This window comes from Borostomias antarcticus (assembly GCF_949987555.1).
Source record: "Borostomias antarcticus genome assembly, chromosome: 20".
Taxonomy (NCBI): Eukaryota; Metazoa; Chordata; class Actinopteri; order Stomiiformes; family Stomiidae; genus Borostomias; species Borostomias antarcticus.
In genome coordinates, this window is record NC_140253.1 from 15,761,958 (window position 1) to 15,786,370 (window position 24,413).

Below are 24,413 nucleotides of genomic sequence, written 5' to 3' on the forward strand. Positions count from 1 at the left end.
CCCAGTTTAACCCGGGGGTTATTTACTCTACTGACGTCGTGTCTTCTGTGAAAACCGTTTCCTGCTGGCCTGCAGAATCCTTCTGTATCAACTATCAGCTCTCTCCTCTCGCTCTCTCCTCTCTCCTCTCCTCTCTCATCTCCTCTCTCTCTCTCCTCTCCCTCTCTCCAGACCCCCTAGGAGAGGAGTTTGGACGGCATGCAAAGTTGTGAAGTTTCGTCAGAGAGCACTGATGATCCTCTTAGTAGCGGCCTCCACACCCATCGGCAGCCTCGAATAGTGGTGATCGGTGCGGGCTTGTCCGGGCTCGCCGCCACCAAGATCCTCCTGGAGCACGGCTTCACTGATGTCACAGTCCTAGAGGCGTCGGAGCGCATCGGGGGGAGAGTGCAAAGCGTTCAGCACGGTGAGGGGATTTACCCAACCTGCTCTCAGACTTAACACACAGTGAGGACAGGCAGTACCATGCGGAGGGGTACGCTCAAACCAAATGACTGATACCCCCAGGAGACTCACACACACACACACACACACACACACACACACACACACACACACAGCGGAGTGTTGGGGGAGCCTAGTCCGGCCCCCCAGATACTCCCCCTCTAGGAGCATGGGGGCCCGTACGGTCAGACTCCCCCTCTAGGGCCCCGTATGGTCAGACTCCCCCTCTAGGGCCCCGTATGGTCAGACTCCCCCTCTAGGGCCCCGTATGGTCAGACTCCCCCTCTAGGAGCATGGGGGCCCTTATGGTCAGACTCCCCCTCTAGGGCCCCGTATGGTCAGACTCCCCCTCTAGGGCCCCGTATGGTCAGACTCCCCCTCTAGGGCCCCGTACGGTCAGACTCCCCCTCTAGGAGCATGGGGGCCCTTATGGTCAGACTCCCCCTCTAGGAGCATGGGGGCCCTTATGGTCAGACTCCCCCTCTAGGGCCCCGTATGGTCAGACTCCCCCTCTAGGGCCCCGTACGGCCAGACTCCCCCTTTAGGAGCATGGGGGGCCACAGTCAGGCTGCCGCTCCCTCCGCATGCAACGCCATGTATGAATGGATGCTTCCCATTCTTTTATTTAAGTTCTAGACTGATCCTCTACCTTCTTCTGCTTTTCTCTAATGCTGAGACTAAGGTTGTTAATTGTTGTCCTTGTCACGTGTTGTTTCTGTTTTGTCTGTGTTGTACATTGTATTGTCCTATTTGTGTTGTATTGTGTATTTGTGTGTGACCCCCTTGTAAACGAGATGTTACATCTCAAGGGGATTATCCCACATTGAGTTTCATATATATATATATATATATATATATGCTTCTAGCCCTTGGACGACCTCCTGGTGAATATGTTCATGAGTGGTTGGCTGGCTGTGAAGCTGCGCTGTGTCTGCCTGGTGCTGGCGTCTTCCTGGACTGTCTCTGCCTGGTGCTGGCGTCTTCCTGGACTGTCTCTGCCTGGTGCTGGCGTCTTCCTGGACTGTCTCTGCCTGGTGCTGGCGTCTTCCTGGACTGTGTCTGCCTGGTGCTGGCGTCTTCCTGGACTGTCTCTGCCTGGTGCTGGCGTCTTCCTGGACTGTCTCTGCCTGGTGCTGGCGTCTTCCTGGACTGTCTCTGCCTGGTGCTGGCGTCTTCCTGGACTGTCTCTGCCTGGTGCTGGCGTCTTCCTGGACTGTCTCTGCCTGGTGCTGGCGTCTTCCTGGACTGTGTCTGCCTGGTGCTGGCGTCTTCCTGGACTGTCTCTGCCTGGTGCTGGCGTCTTCCTGGACTGTGTCTGCCTGGTGCTGGCGTCTTCCTGGACTGTCTCTGCCTGGTGCTGGCGTCTTCCTGGACTGTGTCTGCCTGGTGCTGGCGTCTTCCTGGACTGTCTCTGCCTGGTGCTGGCGTCTTCCTGGACTGTCTCTGCCTGGTGCTGGCGTCTTCCTGGACTGTAGTTGATGGTCGTCACATTAGGTGGAAGATAATGCCTTTGTCCTTTGTGTGTTAGTTATCTCCCAATGACTGATCAAGATCATATACTTGAATGCTATTTAAATGCACTATATTAAGGACAGTCACTCGTGATTGGATGGGATATGTAGATGAGGATCAAACTGATAGAATTGACAGACCGCTAGACTATGGATAGTAACTTGCCAGTTTGGGAACCTCTATAATGTCTAGCTACAGTGCAGACCTGGGACTGGAATGAGGAAGTGATTTGTGCTGATAAGATTCTGTCAGGACAGGCGATGATGAGAATTCCAATGTACCTTTCACCGCAAGTAGCAAGGAATTATTCGTACACATTTTTCAAACTCTGTGCTGCTAACAATCTGAAGATCGCTCTCTTTTGATTGGAGTACTCACCCAACTCTTAGCTGCCAGGTCAGCTGTAGCTCTGCTGCTCGCTTGCTTGCTAGCAAGTTAACCACCCGGCGCTATCGGTCTTACTGTGGATATCCAAAGTTTTTCAACTCGCCTGATCGGATGCCACGCCATCGGGTCTATCCACAACCCCTCTCCTGGGGTTGCCTTTCACTCCTGGTTATACTGCTAGCTGCAACTGCGATCCGTGGATGGATGCCATTTCCCCGGCTTGTGGCCCCGGTAGCTAGCCGGCACTCCTCTGCTATTGTCATGGTATTTTTGGAATATTCCATACCGCAACTTCGGAACCTCTTCTGTCATTTCACACCAAACTGCATCGATGTCATCAAATCTCTGGGGCTCCTTCATCGCCCTTGCTACGTGCACAGAGCCTCCCGATGCAAGTTTGTCTACAACTCAAACCGTCCAGTTCCCTCCGTGCTGTCTGACAGGCGCTCCAACAATGCGCAGCTGCGACGTCATCACAACAAACCACACGTGCGCACCCTGTCCCATCTGCAGCCTCTGGTTTGTGTTCACATTCCTCCTTCACTGTCTGCTCCAGCACCCATCAACAATGCAAGATTCATGCTCCAGAATGTTCGCTCTCTCAACAACAAATCTCTTCTTATCCATGACATAATAACCAACAGGAAAATGTATTTTTTATGTCTTACTGAGACATGGCAAAATCAACAGGACTTCATCCCACTCAACCAAGCCACACCCCCAGGCTATGTTTATATTCAGAAGCCATAATAGACTAGACTAGTGTATACATCGGGCTGACTTCCTTGTCAAAGAGCTCCCAGTACCCAGTGTCACCTCTTTTGAGTGTGTGGCTCTCTCACTGCCTGGGCCTTCACCACTCCAGGTAGTCCTCATCTACCGCCCCCCTAAAGCCTCCACCACCTTCATGTCCGACCTGTCGGAACTCCTCCCTACTGTCTGCACTACTGTCTGCACTATGTGCTCATCCACCCTCCTGCTTGGGGACTTCAATATCCATGTGGACAATACCAGCTGCTCCACAGCCATTGATTTCCTGTCATTATTGGACTGCTTCAACATCTCACAGCACATCAAATGTCCCACCCACACCAAAGGCCACACACTAGATCTTGTGTGCTCCACTGGTACAACTCCATCCGATCTACAGTATCTCGACCTAGCTGTGTCTGACCACCATGCTGTCCTTTTCACAATCCCTGCTTCCCTGCCCAAGCTGCGAAACGCACGCACCATCACCTACAGGAACATTAAAACAGCAAGTGCACCAGCCCTGACCAACCTGCTAACCACCCACCTGGCTTCAGCTCCCCCCAGCACCCTGGTGGATGGTCTGGCTGCCCACTACAACTCCACCTTATCCCACAGCCTGGACTCTCTTGCCCCCGTCAAAACCCGGACTGTCACTTACAACAGTCCTGCCCCCTGGTTCACCACTGAACTTTGCACCTTGAAGGCTGTTGGCCGCCAACTGGAGAGGCTCCATAAAAGATCTGGCCTCATTGTCCACCTTGAGGTCTACAAGGACCACGTGCAGTCCTACCAGGTAGCTCTCTCCAAGGCCAAAACAAAGTACTATTCCACCCTCATCGGTAACCAGGCCTCGACCCCAACGAGCTCAACAACTACCGCCCGATCTCCAACCTTCCTTTCCTTACTAAAATCTTGGAAAGAGCAGTGGCCGCCCAACTCCATCAACATATGTCCAATCATGAGCTCTATGAGCCTCTTCAATCTGGCTTCAGAACTCACCACAGCACAGAGACCGCCCTCATCAAAATCACCAACGACCTCCTCCTTGCAGCTGACTCCGGCCACATCAGCATCCTCATCCTCCTGGACCTTTCTGCAGCCTTTGACATGGTTTCCCATACTATCCTCCTCAACTGCCTATCCGACCACCTTGGCATCACTGGCTCTGCACTCTCCTGGTTTCAGTCCTACCTCACCAATCTGAAACAGTTCATCACCATTGGTGATTCCAGTTCCACCCCGGCCCCAGTCAACCAAGGTGTTCCCCAAGGTTCTATACTTGGCCCAATCCTATTCACCATTTACATGCTCCCCCTCGGTCAGATCATCCGCCGCCACGGCCTCAGTTTCCACTCCTACGCCGACGACACACAACTTTACCTCTCCACCAAACCATCCACCCAGCTCCCCCCACGGTCCCTTGTCAACTGCCTCTGCGACATAAAAACCTGGATGTCATCTAACCTCCTCAAACTAAACAGCAATAAAACTGAGCTCATGGTTGTGGCACCCAAGGCCCTGCTCCAGAAGGTTGGAGATCTCACTCTGGACATTGACGGCTGCTCCATCTGCCCTTCCCCAAAGGTCCGCAACCTGGGCGTCATCCTGGACTCCACCCTTTCCTACGAAGCCCACGTCAGTTCCGTCACGAAATCCGCCTTCTATCACCTCAGAAATATCTCCAGACTCCGACCATCACTCTCCGACTCCACAGCAGAGACCCTCCTCCATTCGTCACCTCCCGTCTGGATAGGGTCCTGTCCGGGGTTCCAAGCAAAACCCTGGACAGGCTCCAGTACGTGCAAAACTCAGCTGCCAGGGTTCTCACCCGCACCAAACGCTGGCAGCACATCACCCCCACCCTCATCCACCTTCACTGGCTCCCCATCAAATCCCGCATCACCTACAAAACCCTCCTCATCACTTACAAGTCCCTTCATGCTCTCGCACCTCAGTACCTCACCGACCTCCTCCACCCCTACACTCAGTCACGGTCCCTGCGGACCTTTGGGGACAGAGCTTTCAGCGTGGCAGCTCCCACCCTCTGGAACTGTAGAACTCCGCAATGTCCCAACTCTGGACTGCTTCAAGAAACTTCCTAAAACTCACCTCTTTAACATGGCCTTTGACCTCTAGCTTCCGTTTCTTAATGTTGTGTGTCTCTGTCTACCATGTTTGTCTCTTGTCTGTTCTGCCCCTATGTAAAGCAACCTTGGGTTTTATGAAAGGCGCTATATAAATGAGTTATTATTATTATTATTATCTGTACCTGTACTGCCATATATAAGGCGATTAAACGCTCTGTTCTATTCAAGATGAGTTGAAATATGTGCCCAGTCATTGTTCGATGAAATGAATGAAGATGAATCATTGTTAGGTGGAAGTGACCCAACCATGCTGACCGAGGATATGGTATAAAGTCTACCCTGCCTGCTGTGTCACAGTCGGGGGCAGATTAGGGCCTGTTATGTAAACATCTAATAGTTGATTGTCTTCACACTGTAATGATGTCATCACGAGGTAATCTGCCTCTCTGGCGCGAGCCAGGCTTGATGACATCAGCAGGCCCGCTCCAGACCGGAGCACCAGCAGCGAACAGCGCCTGATTCCAACACCCTCCAGACGTTGAGCTGGCTTCAGTCACACGCTCAGCACTTCCCCCGCTACTGAACCCACCCCTGCGCCAACCACAGCGCTGCGCCGGTTACCTCAGCCCCGCCTCTCCCCGTCCTCCTCCAGGTGAAGCCACTTTGGAACTGGGAGCGACGTGGATCCATGGCGCCAGCGGGAACCCGGTGTACCACCTGGCCGAGGCCAGTGGGCTGCTGGAGCACGCCACGGATGGAGAGCGCTCCGAGGGACGCATCAGCCTGTACACCAAGACGGGCCTGGCGCACTACCAGACCTGCAGCGGCCGCCGCATCCCCAAGCACCTGGTGGAGGAGTTCAGCGACCTGTACAATGAGGTGAGAGAGGGAGCGCACGCACACACACACACGCATCAAGGTTATTATAGTTAACGAAAACTAACTAAAAAACGAAAACTAGGTGTGAAAAAACATTTTAGTTAACTGAAATAAATATAAAAACTAGGCTTTACAAAAAAACGATAACTAACTAAAACTGCATTGTGTGTTTACAAAACTAACTAAAATAAACAAAAATTGTAGAGAAAATGTCCTTAGTTTTAGTCTTTTTCATTTCATACATAAGCCTAGTATTTTGGGTGGATATTAAATCTATCCTCCATTATTTCTTTAGCTGTGCCCCTGCGCAGAGGTAATCTGACATTCGCCAGATGGTTTGTTTTGCACAGAGTGAAACAACATGAGCTCACGAGATCAGGATGGTCTCAAGAGGCTAGCGCAGAAAAAAACAAACTAAAACTAATACTGAAAGTAATAAAAAATAAACTAAAACTAAGCATTATCAAAAAATAAAAAATAAACTAAACTAGCAAACCTGCTTAAAACTAATGAGAACTAAACTGAAATTGAACACAAAGTCAAAACGATATACAAATAAAAACTAATGAAAAAAGCAAAACTATTATAACCTTGACACGCATACACACACACGCACACATACACACGCCACACACACCACATGAACGCACACACGCACACACGAGCACACACACACACACACACACACACAGACGTAAATAGGCCTATTAAGATGCACAAGCTGTATACCCTCTGCAAACACACACACACACACACACACACAAATATACTGTATGTTTACCTTGTAACCTTTATCTGCTGAAGCGTGCCCCGTCCTGTCCAACTCCCTCAGAAGGCCCCATTGGCTGCCCAGCTACTAATGCTATTGGCTGTAATCAGACATGGGAAAGCTTTCTCCCTAACACCCCTGCTCATCATCATCCACCCAATCACCGCTCTCCACAGAACACAGACAGGCTCTGCCTATCAGAGAGCTGCACACTGGAATGCTTTCATGATAATTCCATGTGTGTTACGGGATCTGAGAAGCACACGCTGTATCTACTGATGACAGCACTCCGAGGGCTCTACTGCCACAACAAACTCACCCAACTCTCCGATGATGAGCTACTATCGTATTTCGATAGGGATATCATCTCACATGTCCAGTTTGCTCAAATGCATGCCTGTTGTTTTGACAGTGGGATTATATACCCTTGTCCTCCGCTGTCTCTCTTCCATGTGTGACCCAGTTAAAAGATGCCAACGGCTCAGTAGGGCTACGTAGCATTAGCGCTCGCTGCTAGTCCCCCACTGTGCGTCCGCCTGCGAACCAACCTCATTAGCTAGCGCCATTAGCAGAGTCACTAACAATGGGCCCGATTCACCAACTGTTCTTAAGAAGAATTTTCTTCTTTAAAACCCACTTATGCAGTTTTCACAAATATTCTGACAATCAATGTTTTTTCTTATTTGGAAGTTGTTCTTAGGTAAGAGCAGAATCTATGCACACTCAAGAGCAGTAAAGCACACACATTTAAGTGCTGAGACATTTCTGCAAAATTATTGGTTGTTGCGTTTTCTTCAATTCTACAGTTGTATAATTAATATTATATGATTTCAATCACAATAATCTATTTTTTTTGCCTCAGATTTGACATCAAAGGTTTTTTTTTTATTTTTTTTATTTTTTAAACTTCATCAGTTGTGCACCCTTCTCCAGATACAGCGCTCACTGAATGAGCGCTAGCACCCCCACGCCTCGGAACCACTGCTGATGCTACTAAACATGGCCGCTCGTTGGCTGTTCTCTTCCTGCAGCAGCGCCTCCACCTCGGCGCTAGTAGGGACTTTAAGCAGCGACGGTTTTCAGGACTGCTACGGTGGCCGGAAATAGATCTGCTATGACGCTATCGCCGTAGCGGTCAAAATTGTTAAGCACACAGCCGACCGGTCCCTACGGCGAAGCGTCTCCGCGACGTGTCGGACATAAACAGACATAAACAAAGAGAGGTTCAGGTAACTAGGCGACCGGTGCTTCTTACATGCGCTGGACATGTTCAGCAGTGGAAAGAGGAAGGTAGTGGAGCAATCGTGTCATTTTAAGTCAGTGTATTTAATAAAAATCTTACCATTGGACAGTGTCTGTGAACTGTTAATTGGATTTGTTTAGCCTACAGTGTAAGTATCAATTATATAAGCAAGGTTCATGCAAACAACACGTTAAAAATACTAAAATCTCTCACCTAAATGAGACGTTGTAGCCACTATGCGAAACGGGGTTTTGCCGTCGTAGAATCAGCTGCTACGGCAGCAGGTTTATCTATCGAGCACTGATCCATTTCCGGTCACCGTAGCGGCCCGTTGTAGTGGTCGTTGCTTAAAGTCCCTAGTTTCTCTTGCGTTGGGAGTCCAGGACCCCGCCGTGTTTAGAGGAGTGTGTCTGTGTGTGACCACGGCCCCTGCAAGCTCACGCCTTTATGGGGATTGGGGGCGTTTAGCTGTGCTAATTAGGAACAACTGTCTCCCCAGGTCAACGGGGCTCTTCAGAACACGGAACAATTCTGTGGTTTAAGAACACGTCACGAATCTGACATGGAATCTTCTGATCTTTCTCAAGAACTCATTTAAGAACCAACTTGGTGAATGAAAGAGGCCCATTGTGCTGTTTTGTCTGGTGCCAGGGCCTCCATAGCTACAGTATATAGTTACTTCAGACAACATTCTTTCTTTCCTCATCTTCAGACTGACGATGAGTAAACAAAGCAACTCTTGTTAATGCCAGGTGAGGAATTTATTTTGTCAGAATATTATTACAGAAATTCAGTGGGCATTAGAACATGGACAAGACAGTGTAGCTACAGTTGAACACTGTTGTATCTTAAAACATTAGGCCCACACCAACAGTGGGAGTGGAAATCAACTCAAATTCCATTTGAACTTTAGACACCATGTAACTCAATACAATTCAAATGGCTACACTGCATGGGAAAAGAATGTTGGTCTCATACAAAGACGGGACACGCACCTTGAGGCTGGGGTTGTGTCAACGTACATGGACAGGCCCACGTAGTCGCCCACACACATACCTGTACTGAATGGATGGATATCTGAAAAGTTAATAAAAGTTAATCTAATTTTCAGTTAAGTCCGTCATTGTGACCCGGCTGAACAGGGACTCGGATGCAGAGAAAGTAGACCCAAAAAAACATGTTCAAGTCAAGATTTTACTGTGCAAAAAGCAAACAATAATCCAGGCCAGAGACAGGCAAACACACAGAAGATATAAAAAGGTCCAAACTAAGGCGAGGCAAAGGAAAAACGTCCAAACTGAATACAAAAGGCAGACGTACACAAAGAGGGTCACAAAGAGGGAACACGCATCCTAAATAAGCACCACACAATAGGGAACAGGTGAAGCCAATCAGGGCGGGGCAGACAATCACTCAGGCAGGGGAACACAGGGTAAGTAAGTAAGTAAGTTTTATTTATATAGCGCCTTTCACAGCATGAATGCACAAAGCGCTTTACAATACAAATAACACATAAAAAAGGAAGAAAGAGCGACATACAAAATGCAATACATACACAGGGGGCGGAGTCTGAAACGAGGGGGAAGGTGAGAACCACGCATGACCTGAACACATGACCTATGGGGCAGGGCGGGGCATGACAGGCACTCCTTTGTGCACCACACACACACACATGCACACACACACACACACACACACACACACACACATTCTATTTTCCGTCATTCATTTATTACTATTGTATTATGACTGTGATGAACTGTTAACCCACACACATAACACACGTAGAAGCATCCTGTATCAGTGATCCACACGTCTCAAGGTGGGCAAGCTCACACCGGCTCTCTGGGCCCAGCTACCTTGGTAGTGACTTGTTTCCTTTAGAGTTGATGAGTTTGCTTTGCTCCTGTCCAGGAACCCAGGGTAAGAGGTGGCAGATTGTGTCTATATCATTGCTACATTGTTACCTTGGATGGCCGGAGTGTAAACAAACGACTGTGATAAATGTCACTCCATGATAATAGAGAAGGCCAGCCCACACAAAGGCCTGTGTGGAAACCATCCATCTAGCCTTTAGTACCCCCCTCCCCACACTTGTCCTTTCTCTCTCCTCTTCTCTCTCCTCTCCTCTCTCCTCTCCTCTCTTCTCTCTCCTATTCTCTCTCCTCTCCTCTTCTCTCTTCTCTTCTCTTCTCTCTCCTCTTCTCTCTCCTCTTCTCTCCTCTTCTCTCTCCTCTTCTCTCCTCTTCTCTCTCCTCTTCTTTCTCCTCTCCTCTTCTCTCTCCTCTTCTCTCCTCTTCTCTCTCCTCTTCTCTCTCCTCTTCTCTTCTCTCCTCTTCTCTCTCCTCACCTCTTCTCTCTTCTTTCATCCTCTCTTCTCTCACCTCTTCTCTCTTCTTTCATCCTCTCTTCTCTCTTTTCTCTCTTCTTTCATCCTCTTCTCTTCTCCCTCCTCTTCTCTCATTCTCTCTTCTCTTCCCTCTCCTCACACCATCTCCTCTCTCTTTATTCTCCTCTAATCCACCATCAACCCATTGTGCTCGTCCTGCTGCAGGTGTACGAGCTGACTCGGGAGTTCTTCCAGAGCAGGAACTAACCCACTGTGCTCGTCCTGCTGCAGGTGTACGAGCTGACTCGGGAGTTCTTCCAGAGCAGGAACTAACCCACTGTGTTCGTCCTGCTGCAGGTGTACGAGCTGACTCGGGAGTTCTTCCAGAGCAGGAACTAACCCACTGTGCTCGTCCTGCTGCAGGTGTACGAGCTGACTCAGGAGTTCTTCCAGAGCGGGAAGCCTGTGTGTGCGGAGAGCCAGAACAGCGTGGGGGTGTTCACACGTGACGTCGTCCGCAAGAAGATCATGCTGGATCCTGACGACTCGGAGAGCACCAAGAGGCTCAAGCTGTCCATGCTGCAGCAGTACCTCAAGGTGTGTGTGTGTGAGTGTGTGTGTGTGTCTGTGTGCTGGGTGAGGGAGTAGATATTACATTAGCCACATTAGCCATATTAGCCCCATTAGCCATATTAGCCACATTAGCCATATTAACCACATTAGCCACATTAGCCATATCAGCCACATTAGCCCCATCAGCCACATTAGCCATATTAGCGCATGTTGAAGTGTCCTTGGGCAAGACACTGAACCCCAAATTGCTCCCAATGAACAGGTTAGCGCCTTGCATGGCAGCTGCCACCATTGGTGTTGGTGTGTGAATGGGTGAATGAGAGGCTTTCATTGTAAAGCGCTTTGGATAAAATCACTATATAAGTGCAGCACCTTCACTGCCCTGTTGTCACTTTTTAAGTATCTGTTAAATATAATTGCACAATTGCCTCAGTCAGAAAGCCATTTTCACATCTGAATGTCTCCAGTAGCATATTATTATCCCATTTCTTCAAAATATGAGTTCTTATTCAAGTGCTGAGGAAAACATGCTCTGGTTCAAAGCAGTTTGCATGGGGCTGAATGCAACGTTGCAGCTATGTTTAGACGTGAGTCTCACACAGAGACGTGACCTTACTCTATCTTGGCACATGGAAGAGCAGGTAAAACTCACTTTCCAATCCTAACATTTTTGCTCTTCTGTCAAATCAAGGCATCGGCCACATTAGCTATATTAGCCCCATTAGCCACATCAGCCACATTAGCTATATTAGCCCCATTAGCCACATCAGCCACATTAGCTATATTAGCCCCATTAGCCACATCAGCCCCATTAGCCACATCAGCCACATTAGCTATATTAGCCCCATTAGCCACATCAGCCACATTAGCTATATTAGCCCCATTAGCCACATCAGCCACATTAGCTATATTAGCCCCATTAGCCACATCAGCCACATTAGCTACATTAGCCCCATTAGCCACATCAGCCACATCAGCCACATCAGCCACATTAGCTATATTAGCCCCATTAGCCACATCAGCCACATTAGCTATATTAGCCCCATTAGCCACATCAGCCACATTAGCTATATTAGCCCCATTAGCCACATCAGCCACATTAGCTATATTAGCCCCATTAGCCACATCAGCCACATTAGCTATATTAGCCCCATTAGCCACATCAGCCACATTAGCCATATTAGCCACATTAGCCATATTAATGTGGCTAATGGGGCTAATATGGCTAATGGGGCTAATGTGGCTGATGTGGCTAATGGGGCTAATATGGCTAATGTGGCTGATGTGGCTAATGGCGCTAATGTGGCTGATGTGGCTAATGTTGGTAATGTGGCTGATGTGGCTAATGGGGCTGAGGTGGCTAATATGGCTAATGTGCCTAATGTGGCTGATGTGACTAATGTGGCTAATGGCGCTAATATGGCTAATGTGGCTGATGGGGCTAATGTGGCTGATGTGGCTAATGGGGCTAATGTGGCTGATGTGGTTAAAACCACATAAGCCACATTAACCACATAAGCCACATCAGCCACATTAACCAAATAAGCCACATTAGCCACATTAGCAAGCTGAACTGTAAACAACCTCCTGACCAGGTGGAGGGTACTTTGGTCGATCTGGGCACTTGATGATTATATCCAGTGAGTCATTGATTTCCATTAGTGTTGATTATGAAAGGTCAGTTTGCAAATAAGACAGGCCACTGATTCCATGTGAAGGAAGACATCCACCAGTACATATTCACCTCAGGAAGTGTGGCTGTTAATATCAGGCACTCCTCTGTTCATGTGTTCATTCCTGTCCTACCTACCCCTGTTCATGTGTTTATTCCTGTCCTACCTACCTCTGTTCATGTGTTCATTCCTGTCCTACCTACCCCTGTTCATGTGTTTATTCCTGTCCTACCTACCTCTGTTCATGTGTTCATTCCTGTCCTACCTACCTCTGTTCATGTGTTCATTCCTCATTCCTGTCCTACCTACCTCTGTTCATGTGTTCATTCCTGTCCTACCTACCCCTGTTCATGTGTTTATTCCTGTCCTACCTACCTCTGTTCATGTGTTCATTCCTCATTCCTGTCCTACCTACCTCTGTTCATGTGTTCATTCCTGTCCTACCTACCTCTGTTCATGTGTTCATTCCTCATTCCTGTCCTACCTACCTGTGTCTCAGGTGTGTATCAGCCCAGTATTTGCTTCTCTTCCCTGCAGGGTCTTGGCTGGTCTCAGGTCTGTACCTGCGTGAGAACCAGTAAAGATCCACAGTTCCAAAACTGCACCCTCACCTGATAAAACACCCACAAATGTTCAAAGTGCAGAAAACGTTGCTGCTAACATGTTGACCACAGGAAAAAAAACATTTGTGTGTGTGTGTGTGCGTGCGTGTGTGCCTGCGTGTGTGCCTACATGTGTGTGTGTGTGCGTGTGTGTGCGTGCTCCTCCAGGTGGAGAGCTGTGAGAGCAGTTCCCCCAGCATGGACGAGGTGTCCCTGAGTGAGTTTGGCGAGTGGACAGAGATCCCCGGCGCCCACCACGTCATCCCGGGGGGCTTCGTGCAGATCGTGGAGCTGCTGGCCCAGGACATCCCCTCCCGCACCATCCGCCTGGACAAGCCCGTCCGCCGCGTCCACTGGAACTACTCCGCCCAGCGGCGGGAGGAGATCGCCCACGGCGACAGCGGCGGCGACCACAACGACGACCGGCGGTGCGGCTGCTGCTGCGACCAGGGCCAGGGCCGGCCCGTCCGGGTGGAGTGCGAGGACCAGGAGTGGCTCTCCGCCGACCACGTCATCGTCACCGCCTCGCTCGGCGTGCTGAAGAAGGGCCATGAGGCGCTGTTCTCCCCGCCGCTGCCGGCGGACAAGGCGCTGGCCATCGAGAAGCTGGGCATCGGCACCACCGACAAGATCTTCCTGGAGTTCGCCGAGCCCTTCTGGAGCCCCGAGTGCAACAGCATCCAGTTCGTGTGGGAGGACGAGGCCCAGCTGGAGCGCCCGGTGTACCCGGCCGAGCTGTGGTACCGTAAGATCTGCAGCTTCGACGTGCTGTACCCCGCCCAGCGCTACGGACACATGCTGAGCGGATGGATCTGCGGTCAGGAGGCGCTGCTCATGGAGCGCTGTGACGACGAGACGGTGGCCGAGACCTGCACCGAGCTGCTCCGACGATTCACAGGTCAGCACACACACACACACACACACACACACACACACACACACACACTGAGACCTGCACCGAGCTGCTCCGACGATTCACAGGTCAGCACACACACACACACACACACACACACACACACACACACAGAGACCTGCACCGAGCTGCTCCGACGATTCACAGGTCAGCACACACACACACACACACACACACACACACACTGAGACCTGCACCGAGCTGCTCCGACGATTCACAGGTCAGCGCACACACACACACACACACACACACACACACACACACACACACTGAGACCTGCACTGAGCTGCTCAGACGATTCACAGGTCAGCACACACACACACACACACACACACACACACACACACACACACACTGAGACCTGCACCGAACTGCTCCGACGATTCACAGGTCCTATATGAGAATATTGTTGAGTTGGAATAAATCAATAAACAAACAAGGTGAACAGTTATGCTTTAATATTGTTATAACAGCAGTGCTGATTTAGATTGAACAATTGATATTCTTGTGCAATAGCAGCAATCATATTTGATCAGGAAAGGAGGGTTGAGTGGGGCTCGCACCGGCACTTTGGGAGCAGATTAAGAGGCTTTGGGTGGGGCGACCCAGACAGCCTGCATCATCTACCTGACTGCTGCACAACGTGTGTGTGTGTGTGTGTGTGTGTGCGTGTGTGTGTGTGTGTGCCGTTAACTGTATCTGCAGGTGAGCTATTGTGGTGTAAATGTCTAACTGTAAAAGAACAGTTATCATTAGTGTGTTTTAAGAATGATCCTGTTAGTCGACATTCAAAGTTTAATTCAAGTTCATGAGCGAACTCTGTTTAGAGCGTGCAGGTGCATCAGTAGATCCAGACAGCCTGCATGCGTGTGTGTGTCGTTTTCTGTATCTGCAGAATGACAAATTCATATAAAGATTATTATTTTAACCATGTGCACGCCTGGAATGGCATGTTCACCTGTGCAACACGCACCAGACATGGAACACAAACGGGGATGGAAATGTATTTGTTGGTGACTGTTGGCGTTGGTTGGATGGCTCGACAGCTGCATTTTAAACAATATTATAGACTAAGCTACTAGCCAAGAAAAATACACCCTTGATTGCTGTAGCTCAAACTCGTAAATCACCTGTTTGATGTGCTCTAATGGTGGTGTGATATGCGCTTGCAATTTTGCGTGTAATCGCGGATCGTTTTCCTCGTTCAGAAGCGTAGCCATGGACCTCCGCGCTAGTGTGATCAAGGCTCACTGCTCCTGTCCCTGTAGCCTCGAGGCCTGAGTGCCCCCTGTCCTCCCACTAGTCAGGCTAGTGACCCTCAGGGATCCCCTCTAGGGATGCAGGAAAAGGAAATGACCTCATCACTCCTGGCTTCGACGTAAAGGCAGAGTTCCCGAAAGAGGCTGTTGGATAATGCCTCCCTGGGGCATTTTAACAACTGGTCCAGGTTCAGTGTGGTGATGTGTGTGTGTGTGTGTGTGTATTTGTGTGTATGTATGTTTGCACGTGTATACTGTCTGTGTATATATGTGTGTGTGTGTGTGTGTGTGTGTGTGTGTGTGTGTGTGTGTTAGGAGCAATGAGGAGAAAGCTGAAGGCCCCCGGAGCGGTCTCTTCTCTCTCCTACACCCCTGCTGGCAGAACACCAAAACAGAAAAAAGGAACAGTTCATATTTTCTGTTTGATCTTAGAAGAAGCTCTTGAACTGGCGGAGCCCGGCTGATGCAAGCTACCTTGTTTTCAACAGCAGAAATAAAGACCACGACGTCTGAAATCATGTCTGGTTTCTAACTGGGTCAGCATCTTCTGCTCGTACACTGTAGCAGTGTCATGACTGTTGGCAGTGTCCAGTGGCGGATTTAAGCCTCGGCAAGCAGAAGCAGATAAATAGGTCAAGAAGTCACATCCAAGCTTAGCATAATTAATGCTAACAAAGGCAATCGGTTAGTTTCGTAGAGATACCCAATGTGCAGATATGCATACATACACGAACACGTGCGTGCGTGTGCACACACACACACACACACACACACAACCAACACACCATAATGATGCAGGTCGGCTTGGTTTAATCGCCCCGGCAGATTGATCTGACCTTGGTGAGAGACTGGGGTTATAAGTATCATTGTGAGGAGAGTTGTGGATGATCCACTGTTAAGGGCTATTCTGTAGCTACTAGCCGGTATCTACTAGCCTGTAGCTAATAGCCGGTATCTACTAGCCTGTATGTACTAGCCTGTAGCTACTACCCTGTAGCTATTAGCCGGTCGCTACTAGCATGTAGCTACTAGTCTGTAGATATTAGCCAGTCGCTACTAGCCTGTAGCTACTTGGATGTATCTTCTAACTGTTATGTCTGGTTATGTTATGCTAGTGTCTAGTTCTATCTGGTCTAGTAAAGCACTATTAGTTATAGGTTACTGCGCCTTTAAGGGAGCTGCGGGTGGGGCTAGCATTACATTACAGTCATTTAGCAGACGCTTTTATCCAGAGTGACTAACAATAATTGCATTTAATGTGGGAAAAGCCAATGTACTACTACTTGCCAGAACTCACAAGTGCATCTCCTTTCTAAAACAGCCCATCACCCCCACCCTCATCCACCTTCACTGGCTCCCCATCAAATCACGCATCACCTACAAAACCCTCCTCATCACTTACAAGTCCCTTCATGCTCTCGCACCTCAGTACCTCACCGACCTCCTCCACCCCTACACTCAGTCACGGTCCCTGCGATCCTCAGACACCGGTCAGCTCTCCGTCCCCCGAACCAGACTGCGGACCTTTGGGGACAGAGCTTTCAGCGTGGCAGCTCCCACCCTCTGGAACTCCCTCCCTGTAGAACTCCGCAATGCCCCAACTCTGGACTGCTTCAAGAAACTTCTTAAAACTCACCTCTTTAACATGGCCTTTGACCTCTAGCTTCCGTTTCTTAATGTTGTGTGTCTCTGTCCACCATGTTTGTCTCTTGTCTGTTCTGCCCCTATGTAAAGCGACCTTGGGTTTTCTGAAAGGCGCTATATAAATGAAAGTTATTATGATTATTAAGCGACTAAGAGCATAATCTGGTGCTGAAGGCAAAGTGCAAGAATAGCAATCTAAAATACAATAGGTGCTTTAGAGGGAGGATCATTGTAGTACTAGAGGTACGAGAGGAGAGAATGAGTACTACTAGCTTGTATCTAGAGGCTGTAGCTACTAGCCTGCTGTAGCCACTGTATCTACTAGCCTGTGGCTAGCCTACTAGCCAGTAGCTACTAGGCTATAGCTACTAGCTTGTATCTACTAGCCTGTAGGAGAGGACAGTAGTAGAGAGAGGAGAACCGTAGAAGAGAGAGGAGAGAAGGACAGTAGGAAAGGAGGAGAGAATGACAGTAGGAAAGGAGGAGAGGACAGTAGGGGAGGTGGGAGTTAGCCTAATGACTGTTTATGGTTGGCAGTATGATAAGTGATAGGAAAGGAAGGTCACACAACCCATGTCCAAGTGTGTTCTGTGCCCATGTATTGTAGTTCGTTTTACTTTGTCTTAATGTTGTTATTGTGATCATTTATTTGTGTTACATTATGGAGAATTTGACTACTGTTTCTGTGTCGGGGACTACGGATAGAATATAGCCTTGTGATAAATCAGGCTTCTTTACACATTGTCGTGTGTAGATGTTTTTAATGCATCCATTTCATGCATTGTCCCATCAAAATAAACAAATAAAGTAGTCTTACCCTTCCTCCTTCCATCCCTCCCTTTCTCTGTCTCTTACCCTCCCTCCCTTCCTCCCTCTCTCGTACCCTCCCTCTCTTTCTCTCTGTCTCTTACCCTCCCTCCCTTCCTTCCTCCCTCTCTCTCTTACCCTCCCTCCCTTCCTCCCTCTCTCTTACCCTCCCTCCCTTCCTCCCTCTCTCTCTTACCCTCCCTCTCTCTCTTACCCTCCCTCCCTTCCTCCCTCTCTCTTACCCTCCCTCCCTCTCTCGTACCCTCCCTCTCTTTCTCTCTGTCTCTTACCCTCCCTCCCTTCCTTCCTCCCTCTCTCTCTTACCCTCCCTCCCTTCCTCCCTCTCTCTTACCCTCCCTCCCTTCCTCCCTCTCTCTCTTACCCTCCCTCTCTCTCTTACCCTCCCTCCCTTCCTCCCTCTCTCTTACCCTCCCTCCCTCTCTCGTACCCTCCCTCTCTTTCTCTCTGTCTCTTACCCTCCCTCCCTTCCTTCCTCCCTCTCTCTCTTACCCTCCCTCCCTTCCTCCCTCTCTCTCTTACCCTCCCTCTCTCTCTTACCCTCCCTCCCTTCCTCCCTCTCTCTTACCCTCCCTCCCTCTCTCGTACCCTCCCTCTCTTTCTCTCTGTCTCTTACCCTCCCTCCCTTCCTTCCTCCCTCTCTCTTACCCTCCCTCCCTTCCTCCCTCTCTCTCTTACCCTCCCTCTCTCTCTTACCCTCCCTCCCTTCCTCCCTCTCTCTCTTACCCTCCCTCCCTTTCTCTCTGTCTCTTACCCTCCCTCCCTTCCTCCCTCTCTCTTACCCTCCCTCTCTTTCTCTGTCTCTTACCCTCCCTCCCTTCCTCCCTCTCTTACCCTCCCCCCTCTCTTACCCTCCCTCTCTCTCTTACCCTCTCTCCCTTCCTCCCTCCCCCTCTCTCGTACCCTCCCTCTCTTTCTCTCTCTCTTACCCTCCCTCCCTCTCTCTCTTACCCTCCCTTTCTCTTACCCTCCCTCCCTCTCTCTTTCTCTCTCTTACCCTCCCTCTCTCTCTCTTACCCTCCCTCCTCTCCCTCCCTCTCTCTCTCTCTCTCTCTCTCTCTCACCCTGCCTCCATCCTGCAGGGAACCCCAACATTCCGAAGCCGCGTCGTATCCTTCGCTCTTCGTGGGGCAGCAACCCGTACATCCGGGGGTCCTACTCCTTCACCAGGGTGGGCTCCAGCGGGGGCGACGTGGAGCGGCTGGCCATGCCGCTGCCCGACACCAAGAGCACCAAGGCCCCGGTAAGAGCACCCTACTCCTCCCTACTCCTCCCTCCTCCTCCCGCTGTCCTCCCTACTCCTCCCGCTGTCCTCCCTACTCCTCCCGCTTTCCTCCCTACTCCTCCCGCTTTCCTCCCTACTCCTCCCGCTGTCCTCCGTCCCCGGTAAGAGCACCCTACTCCTCCCGCTGTCCTCCCTACTCCTCCCGCTTTCCTCCCTACTCCTCCCGCTTTCCTCCCTACTCCTCCCGCTTTCCTCCCTACTCCTCCCGCTGTCCTCCGTCCCCGGTAAGAGCACCCTACTCCTCCCGCTGTCCTCCCTACTCCTCCCGCTTTCCTCCCTACTCCTCCCTCCTCCCTACTCCTCCCTACTCCTCCCGCTTTCCTCCCTACTCCTCCCTCCTCCCTACTCCTCCCGCTGTCCTCCCTACTCCTCCCGCTGTCCTCCCTACTCCTCCCTACTCCTCCCTACTCCTCCCTCCTCCCTACTCCTCCCGCTGTCCTCCGTAGCCATGGACAGTGTTCAATGCTCTTTACAGTATGTGAGAAAGGCCCCATTATATGATACTAATAAAACTTTATTTGTATAACATCTTTCATACAAGAACATGCAACTCAAAATGCTTTACAACAGGGACAGAGGGCTTCATTAAAAAAAACAAAAAAAAAACAAAAAAAAGATTAAGATAAGAAATCCTTTAAAATACAATATTTCATAGGATGGAAACAAACAAACAGTAAACCCATAGGTCCCTCTTCCTCTCCATTCTGTTGAGATCCTGGTCTCAAAATGGACCTCATCTGAATACAGGCTAAATAAATAATAAGAACTGAACTCAATGGAGTGGTTCCATCTCGGGTCCTCTGACCTATGCATGCCCACCTCTCATAAACACTGCTAGCTACGCCACCAAAAAGCTAGCGATTCGAAGGCGTGGGTGGGTGGTATCTATACTGAGGAGTGAGTTTAACCAAGTCAACCTGGCTAAAGAGGCCTGTGTTGCAGTGTTATGTTCAGAGCAGTGTGTTGAGGTAGTGTGTGTTCAGAGCAGTGTGTTGAGGTAGTGTGTGTTCAGAGCAGTGTGTTGAGGTAGTGTGTTCAGAGCAGTGTGTTGAGGTAGTGTGTTCAGAGCAGTGTGTTGAGGTAGTGTGTGTTCAGAGCAGTGTGTTGAGGTGGTGTGTTCAGAGCAGTGTGTTGCAGTGTTATGTTCAGAGCAGTGTGTTGAGGTAGTGTGTGTTCAGAGCAGTGTGTTGAGGTAGTGTGTAGAGCAGTGTGTTGAGGTAGTGTGTTCAGAGCAGTGTGTTGAGGTAGTGTGTTCAGAGCAGTGTGTTGAGGTAGTGTGTTCAGAGCAGTGTGTTGAGGTCGTGTGTTCAGAGCAGTGTGTTGAGGTAGTGTGTTTAGAGCAGTGTGTTGAGGTCGTGTGTTCAGAGCAGTGTGTTGAGGTAGTGTTTGTTCAGAGCAGTGTGTTGAGGTAGTGTTCAGAGCAGTGTGTTGAGGTAGTGTGTTCAGAGCAGTGTTGAGGTAGTGTTCAGAGCAGTGTGTTGAGGTAGTGTGTTCAGAGCAGTGTGTTGAGGTAGTGTGTTCAGAGCAGTGTGTTTGTGAGGTAGTGTGTTCAGAGCAGTGTGTTGAGGTAGTGTTCAGAGCAGTGTGTTGAGGTAGTGTTCAGAGCAGTGTGTTGAGGTAGTGTTCAGAGCAGTGTGTTGAGGTAGTGTGTTCAGAGCAGTGTGTTGAGGTAGTGTGTGTTCAGAGCAGTGTGTTGAGGTAGTGTGTTCAGAGCAGTGTGTTGCAGTGTTATGTTCAGAGCAGTGTGTTGAGGTAGTGTGTAGAGCAGTGTGTTGAGGTAGTGTGTTCAGAGCAGTGTGTTGAGGTAGTGTGTTCAGAGCAGTGTGTTGAGGTAGTGTGTTCAGAGCAGTGTGTTGAGGTAGTGTGTTCAGAGCAGTGTGTTGAGGTAGTGTGTTCAGAGCAGTGTGTTGCAGTGTTATGTTCAGAGCAGTGTGTTGAGGTAGTGTGTAGAGCAGTGTGTTGAGGTAGTGTGTTCAGAGCAGTGTGTTGAGGTAGTGTGTTCAGAGCAGTGTGTTGAGGTAGTGTGTTCAGAGCAGTGTGTTGAGGTAGTGTGTTCAGAGCAGTGTGTTGAGGTAGTGTGTTCAGAGCAGTGTGTTGCAGTGTTATGTTCAGAGCAGTGTGTTGAGGTAGTGTGTAGAGCAGTGTGTTGAGGTAGTGTGTGTTCAGAGCAGTGTGTTGAGGTCGTGTGTTCAGAGCAGTGTGTTGAGGTAGTGTGTTCAGAGCAGTGTGTTGAGGTAGTGTTCAGAGCAGTGTGTTGAGGTAGTGTGTTCAGAGCAGTGTGTTGAGGTAGTGTGTGTTCAGAGCAGTGTGTTGAGGTAGTGTTCAGAGCAGTGTGTTGAGGTAGTGTTCAGAGCAGTGTGTTGAGGTAGTGTGTTCAGAGCAGTGTGTTGACGTAGTGTGTGTTCAGAGCAGTGTGTTGAGGTAGTGTGTGTTCAGAGCAGTGTGTTGAGGTAGTGTGTTCAGAGCAGTGTGTTTGTGAGGTAGTGTGTTCAGAGCAGTGTGTTGAGGTAGTGTTCAGAGCAGTGTGTTGAGGTAGTGTGTGTTCAGAGCAGTGTGTTTGTGAGGTAGTGTGTTCAGAGCAGTGTGTTGAGGTAGTGTTCAGAGCAGTGTGTTGAGGTAGTGTGTTCAGAGCAGTGTGTTGAGGTAGTGTGTGTTCAGAGCAGTGTGTTGAGGTAGTGTGTGTTCAGAGCAGTGTGTTGAGGTAGTGTGTGTTCAGAGCAGTGTGTTGAGGTAGTGTGTTCAGAGCAGTGTGTTTGTGAGGTAGTGTGTTCAGAGCAGTGTGTTGAGGTAGTGTTCAGAGCAGTGTGTTGAGGTAGTGTGTTCAGAGCAGTGTGTTGAGGTAGTGTTCAGAGCAGTGTGTTGAGGTAGTGTGTTCAGAGCAGTGTGTTGAGGTAGTGTGTTCAGAGCAGTGTGTTGAGGTGGTGTGTTCAGAGCAGTGTGTTGTGGTGGTGTGTTCAGAGCAGTGTGTTGTGGTGGTGTGTTCAGAGCAGTGTGTTGAGGTGGTGTGTTCAGAGCAGTGTGTTGAGGTAGTGTGTTCAGAGCAGTGTTGAGGTAGTGTGTTCAGAGCAGTGTGTTGAGGTAGTGTGTGTTCAGAGCAGTGTGTTGAGGTAGTGTTCAGAGCAGTGTGTTGAGGTAGTGTGTTCAGAGCAGTGTGTTGAGGTAGTGTGTTCAGAGCAGTGTGTTGAGGTAGTGTGTGTTCAGAGCAGTGTGTTGAGGTAGTGTGTGTTCAGAGCAGTGTGTTGAGGTAGTGTGTTCAGAGCAGTGTTGAGGTAGTGTGTTCAGAGCAGTGTGTTGAGGTAGTGTGTTCAGAGCAGTGTGTTGAGGTAGTGTGTGTTCAGAGCAGTGTGTTGAGGTAGTGTGTTCAGAGCAGTGTGTTGAGGTAGTGTGTGTTCAGAGCAGTGTGTTGAGGTAGTGTTCAGAGCAGTGTGTTGAGGTAGTGTGTTCAGAGCAGTGTGTTGAGGTAGTGTGTGTTCAGAGCAGTGTGTTGAGGTAGTGTGTGTTCAGAGCAGTGTGTTGAGGTAGTGTTCAGAGCAGTGTGTTGAGGTAGTGTGTGTTCAGAGCAGTGTGTTGAGGTAGTGTGTTCAGAGCAGTGTGTTGAGGTAGTGTGTGTTCAGAGCAGTGTGTTGAGGTAGTGTTCAGAGCAGTGTGTTGAGGTAGTGTGTGTTCAGAGCAGTGTGTTGAGGTAGTGTGTGTTCAGAGCAGTGTGTTGAGGTAGTGTGTTCAGAGCAGTGTTTGTTCAGAGCAGTGTTTGTTCAGAGCAGTGTGTGTGTGGAGCTACAGTGTGAGTGTGTGTGTGTGTGTGGAGCTACAGCATGTGTGTGTGTGTGTGTGTGTGTGTGTGTGTGGAGCTACAGCCTGTGTGTGTGTGTGTGTGGAGCTACAGCGTGTGTGTGTGTGTGTGTGTGTGGAGCTACAGCCTGTGTGTGTGTGTGTGTGTGGAGCTACAGCCTGTGTTAGCAGCCTGTGTGTGTGTGGAGCTACAGCCTGTGTGTGTGTGTGTGTGTGGAGCTACAGCCTGTGTTAGCAGCCTGTGTGTGTGTGGAGCTACAGCCTGTGTGTGTGTGTGTGTGTGTGTGTGTGTGTGGAGCTACAGCCTGTGTGTGTGTGTGTGTGTGACTGTGTGTGACTGTGTGAGTGACTGTGTGTGTGACTGTGTGACTGTGTGTGTGACTGTGTGTGACTGTGTGTGTGAGTGACTGTGTGTGACTGTGTGTGTGAGTGACTGTGTGTGACTGTGTGAGTGACTGTGTGTGACTGTGTGAGTGACTGTGTGTGTGACTGTGTGAGTGACTGTGTGTGTGACTGTGTGTGTGACTGTGTGAGTGACTGTGTGTGTGACTGTGTGAGTGACTGTGTGTGTGACTGTGTGAGTGACTGTGTGTGTGACTGTGTGAGTGACTGTGTGAGTGACTGTGTGTGTGACTGTGTGAGTGACTGTGTGTGTGACTGTGTGAGTGACTGTGTGAGTGACTGTGTGTGTGACTGTGTGTGTGACTGTGTGAGTGACTGTGTGTGTGACTGTGTGAGTGACTGTGTGTGTGACTGTGTGAGTGACTGTGTGAGTGACTGTGTGTGTGACTGTGTGTGTGACTGTGTGTGACTGTGTGTGACTGTGAGTGACTGTGTGAGTGACTGTGTGTGTGACTGTGTGAGTGACTGTGTGTGTGACTGTGTGTGACTGTGTGTGACTGTGTGTGTGACTGTGTGTGACTGTGTGTGTGACATACGAGTGTGCAGAGAACCCCCCCCCCCCCGTACGAGTGTGCAGAGGAGAACCCCCCCCCCCCCCATACGAGTGTGCAGAGGAGAACCCCCCCCCCCATACGAGTGTGCAGAGGAGAACCCCCCCCCCCCCCCCCCCCCATACGAGTGTGCAGAAGGAACCAGCCTCCTGACATCATAGAGATACTGTGCCAGCGCAGAGACAGGTCCGTGTAGCTGGGAGGGAGCTGGTTTGGTTACTATCTAATCTGGTCTCTCTCTCTTCCTTTGTCCCTCCTCTCTCCTCCTCTCTCCACCATCACTCCTCTCTCTACCCTCTCCTCTCTCTCTCCTCCCTCCCTCCCTCAGCCCCTCCAGGTGCTGTTCGCCGGAGAGGCCACGCACAGGAAGTACTATTCCACTACCCATGGTGCTTTGCTGTCGGGACAGAGGGAGGCCAGTCGTTTGATAGAGATGTATCAGGACTTGCACAACGGACACACCACACAAGCCTAACGCATCAAAACCACAACCA

General features: G+C 49.9%; 1 protein-coding gene across 1 annotated transcript; it reads left to right on the forward strand.

Moving 5' to 3' along the window:
• Positions 1 to 198: 198 nt before the first annotated feature.
• smox (spermine oxidase) lies at positions 199 to 24,394 on the forward strand (the record flags this gene model as incomplete). The annotated part of the gene is made up of 6 exons (XM_084454610.1): positions 199 to 406; positions 5,836 to 6,062; positions 10,827 to 11,000; positions 13,420 to 14,149; positions 18,975 to 19,135; positions 24,248 to 24,394. The coding sequence occupies 6 exons, from the start codon at positions 199 to 201 to the stop codon at positions 24,392 to 24,394; spliced, it is 1,647 nt and encodes a 548-aa protein (XP_084310736.1).
• Positions 24,395 to 24,413: the final 19 nt, after the last annotated feature.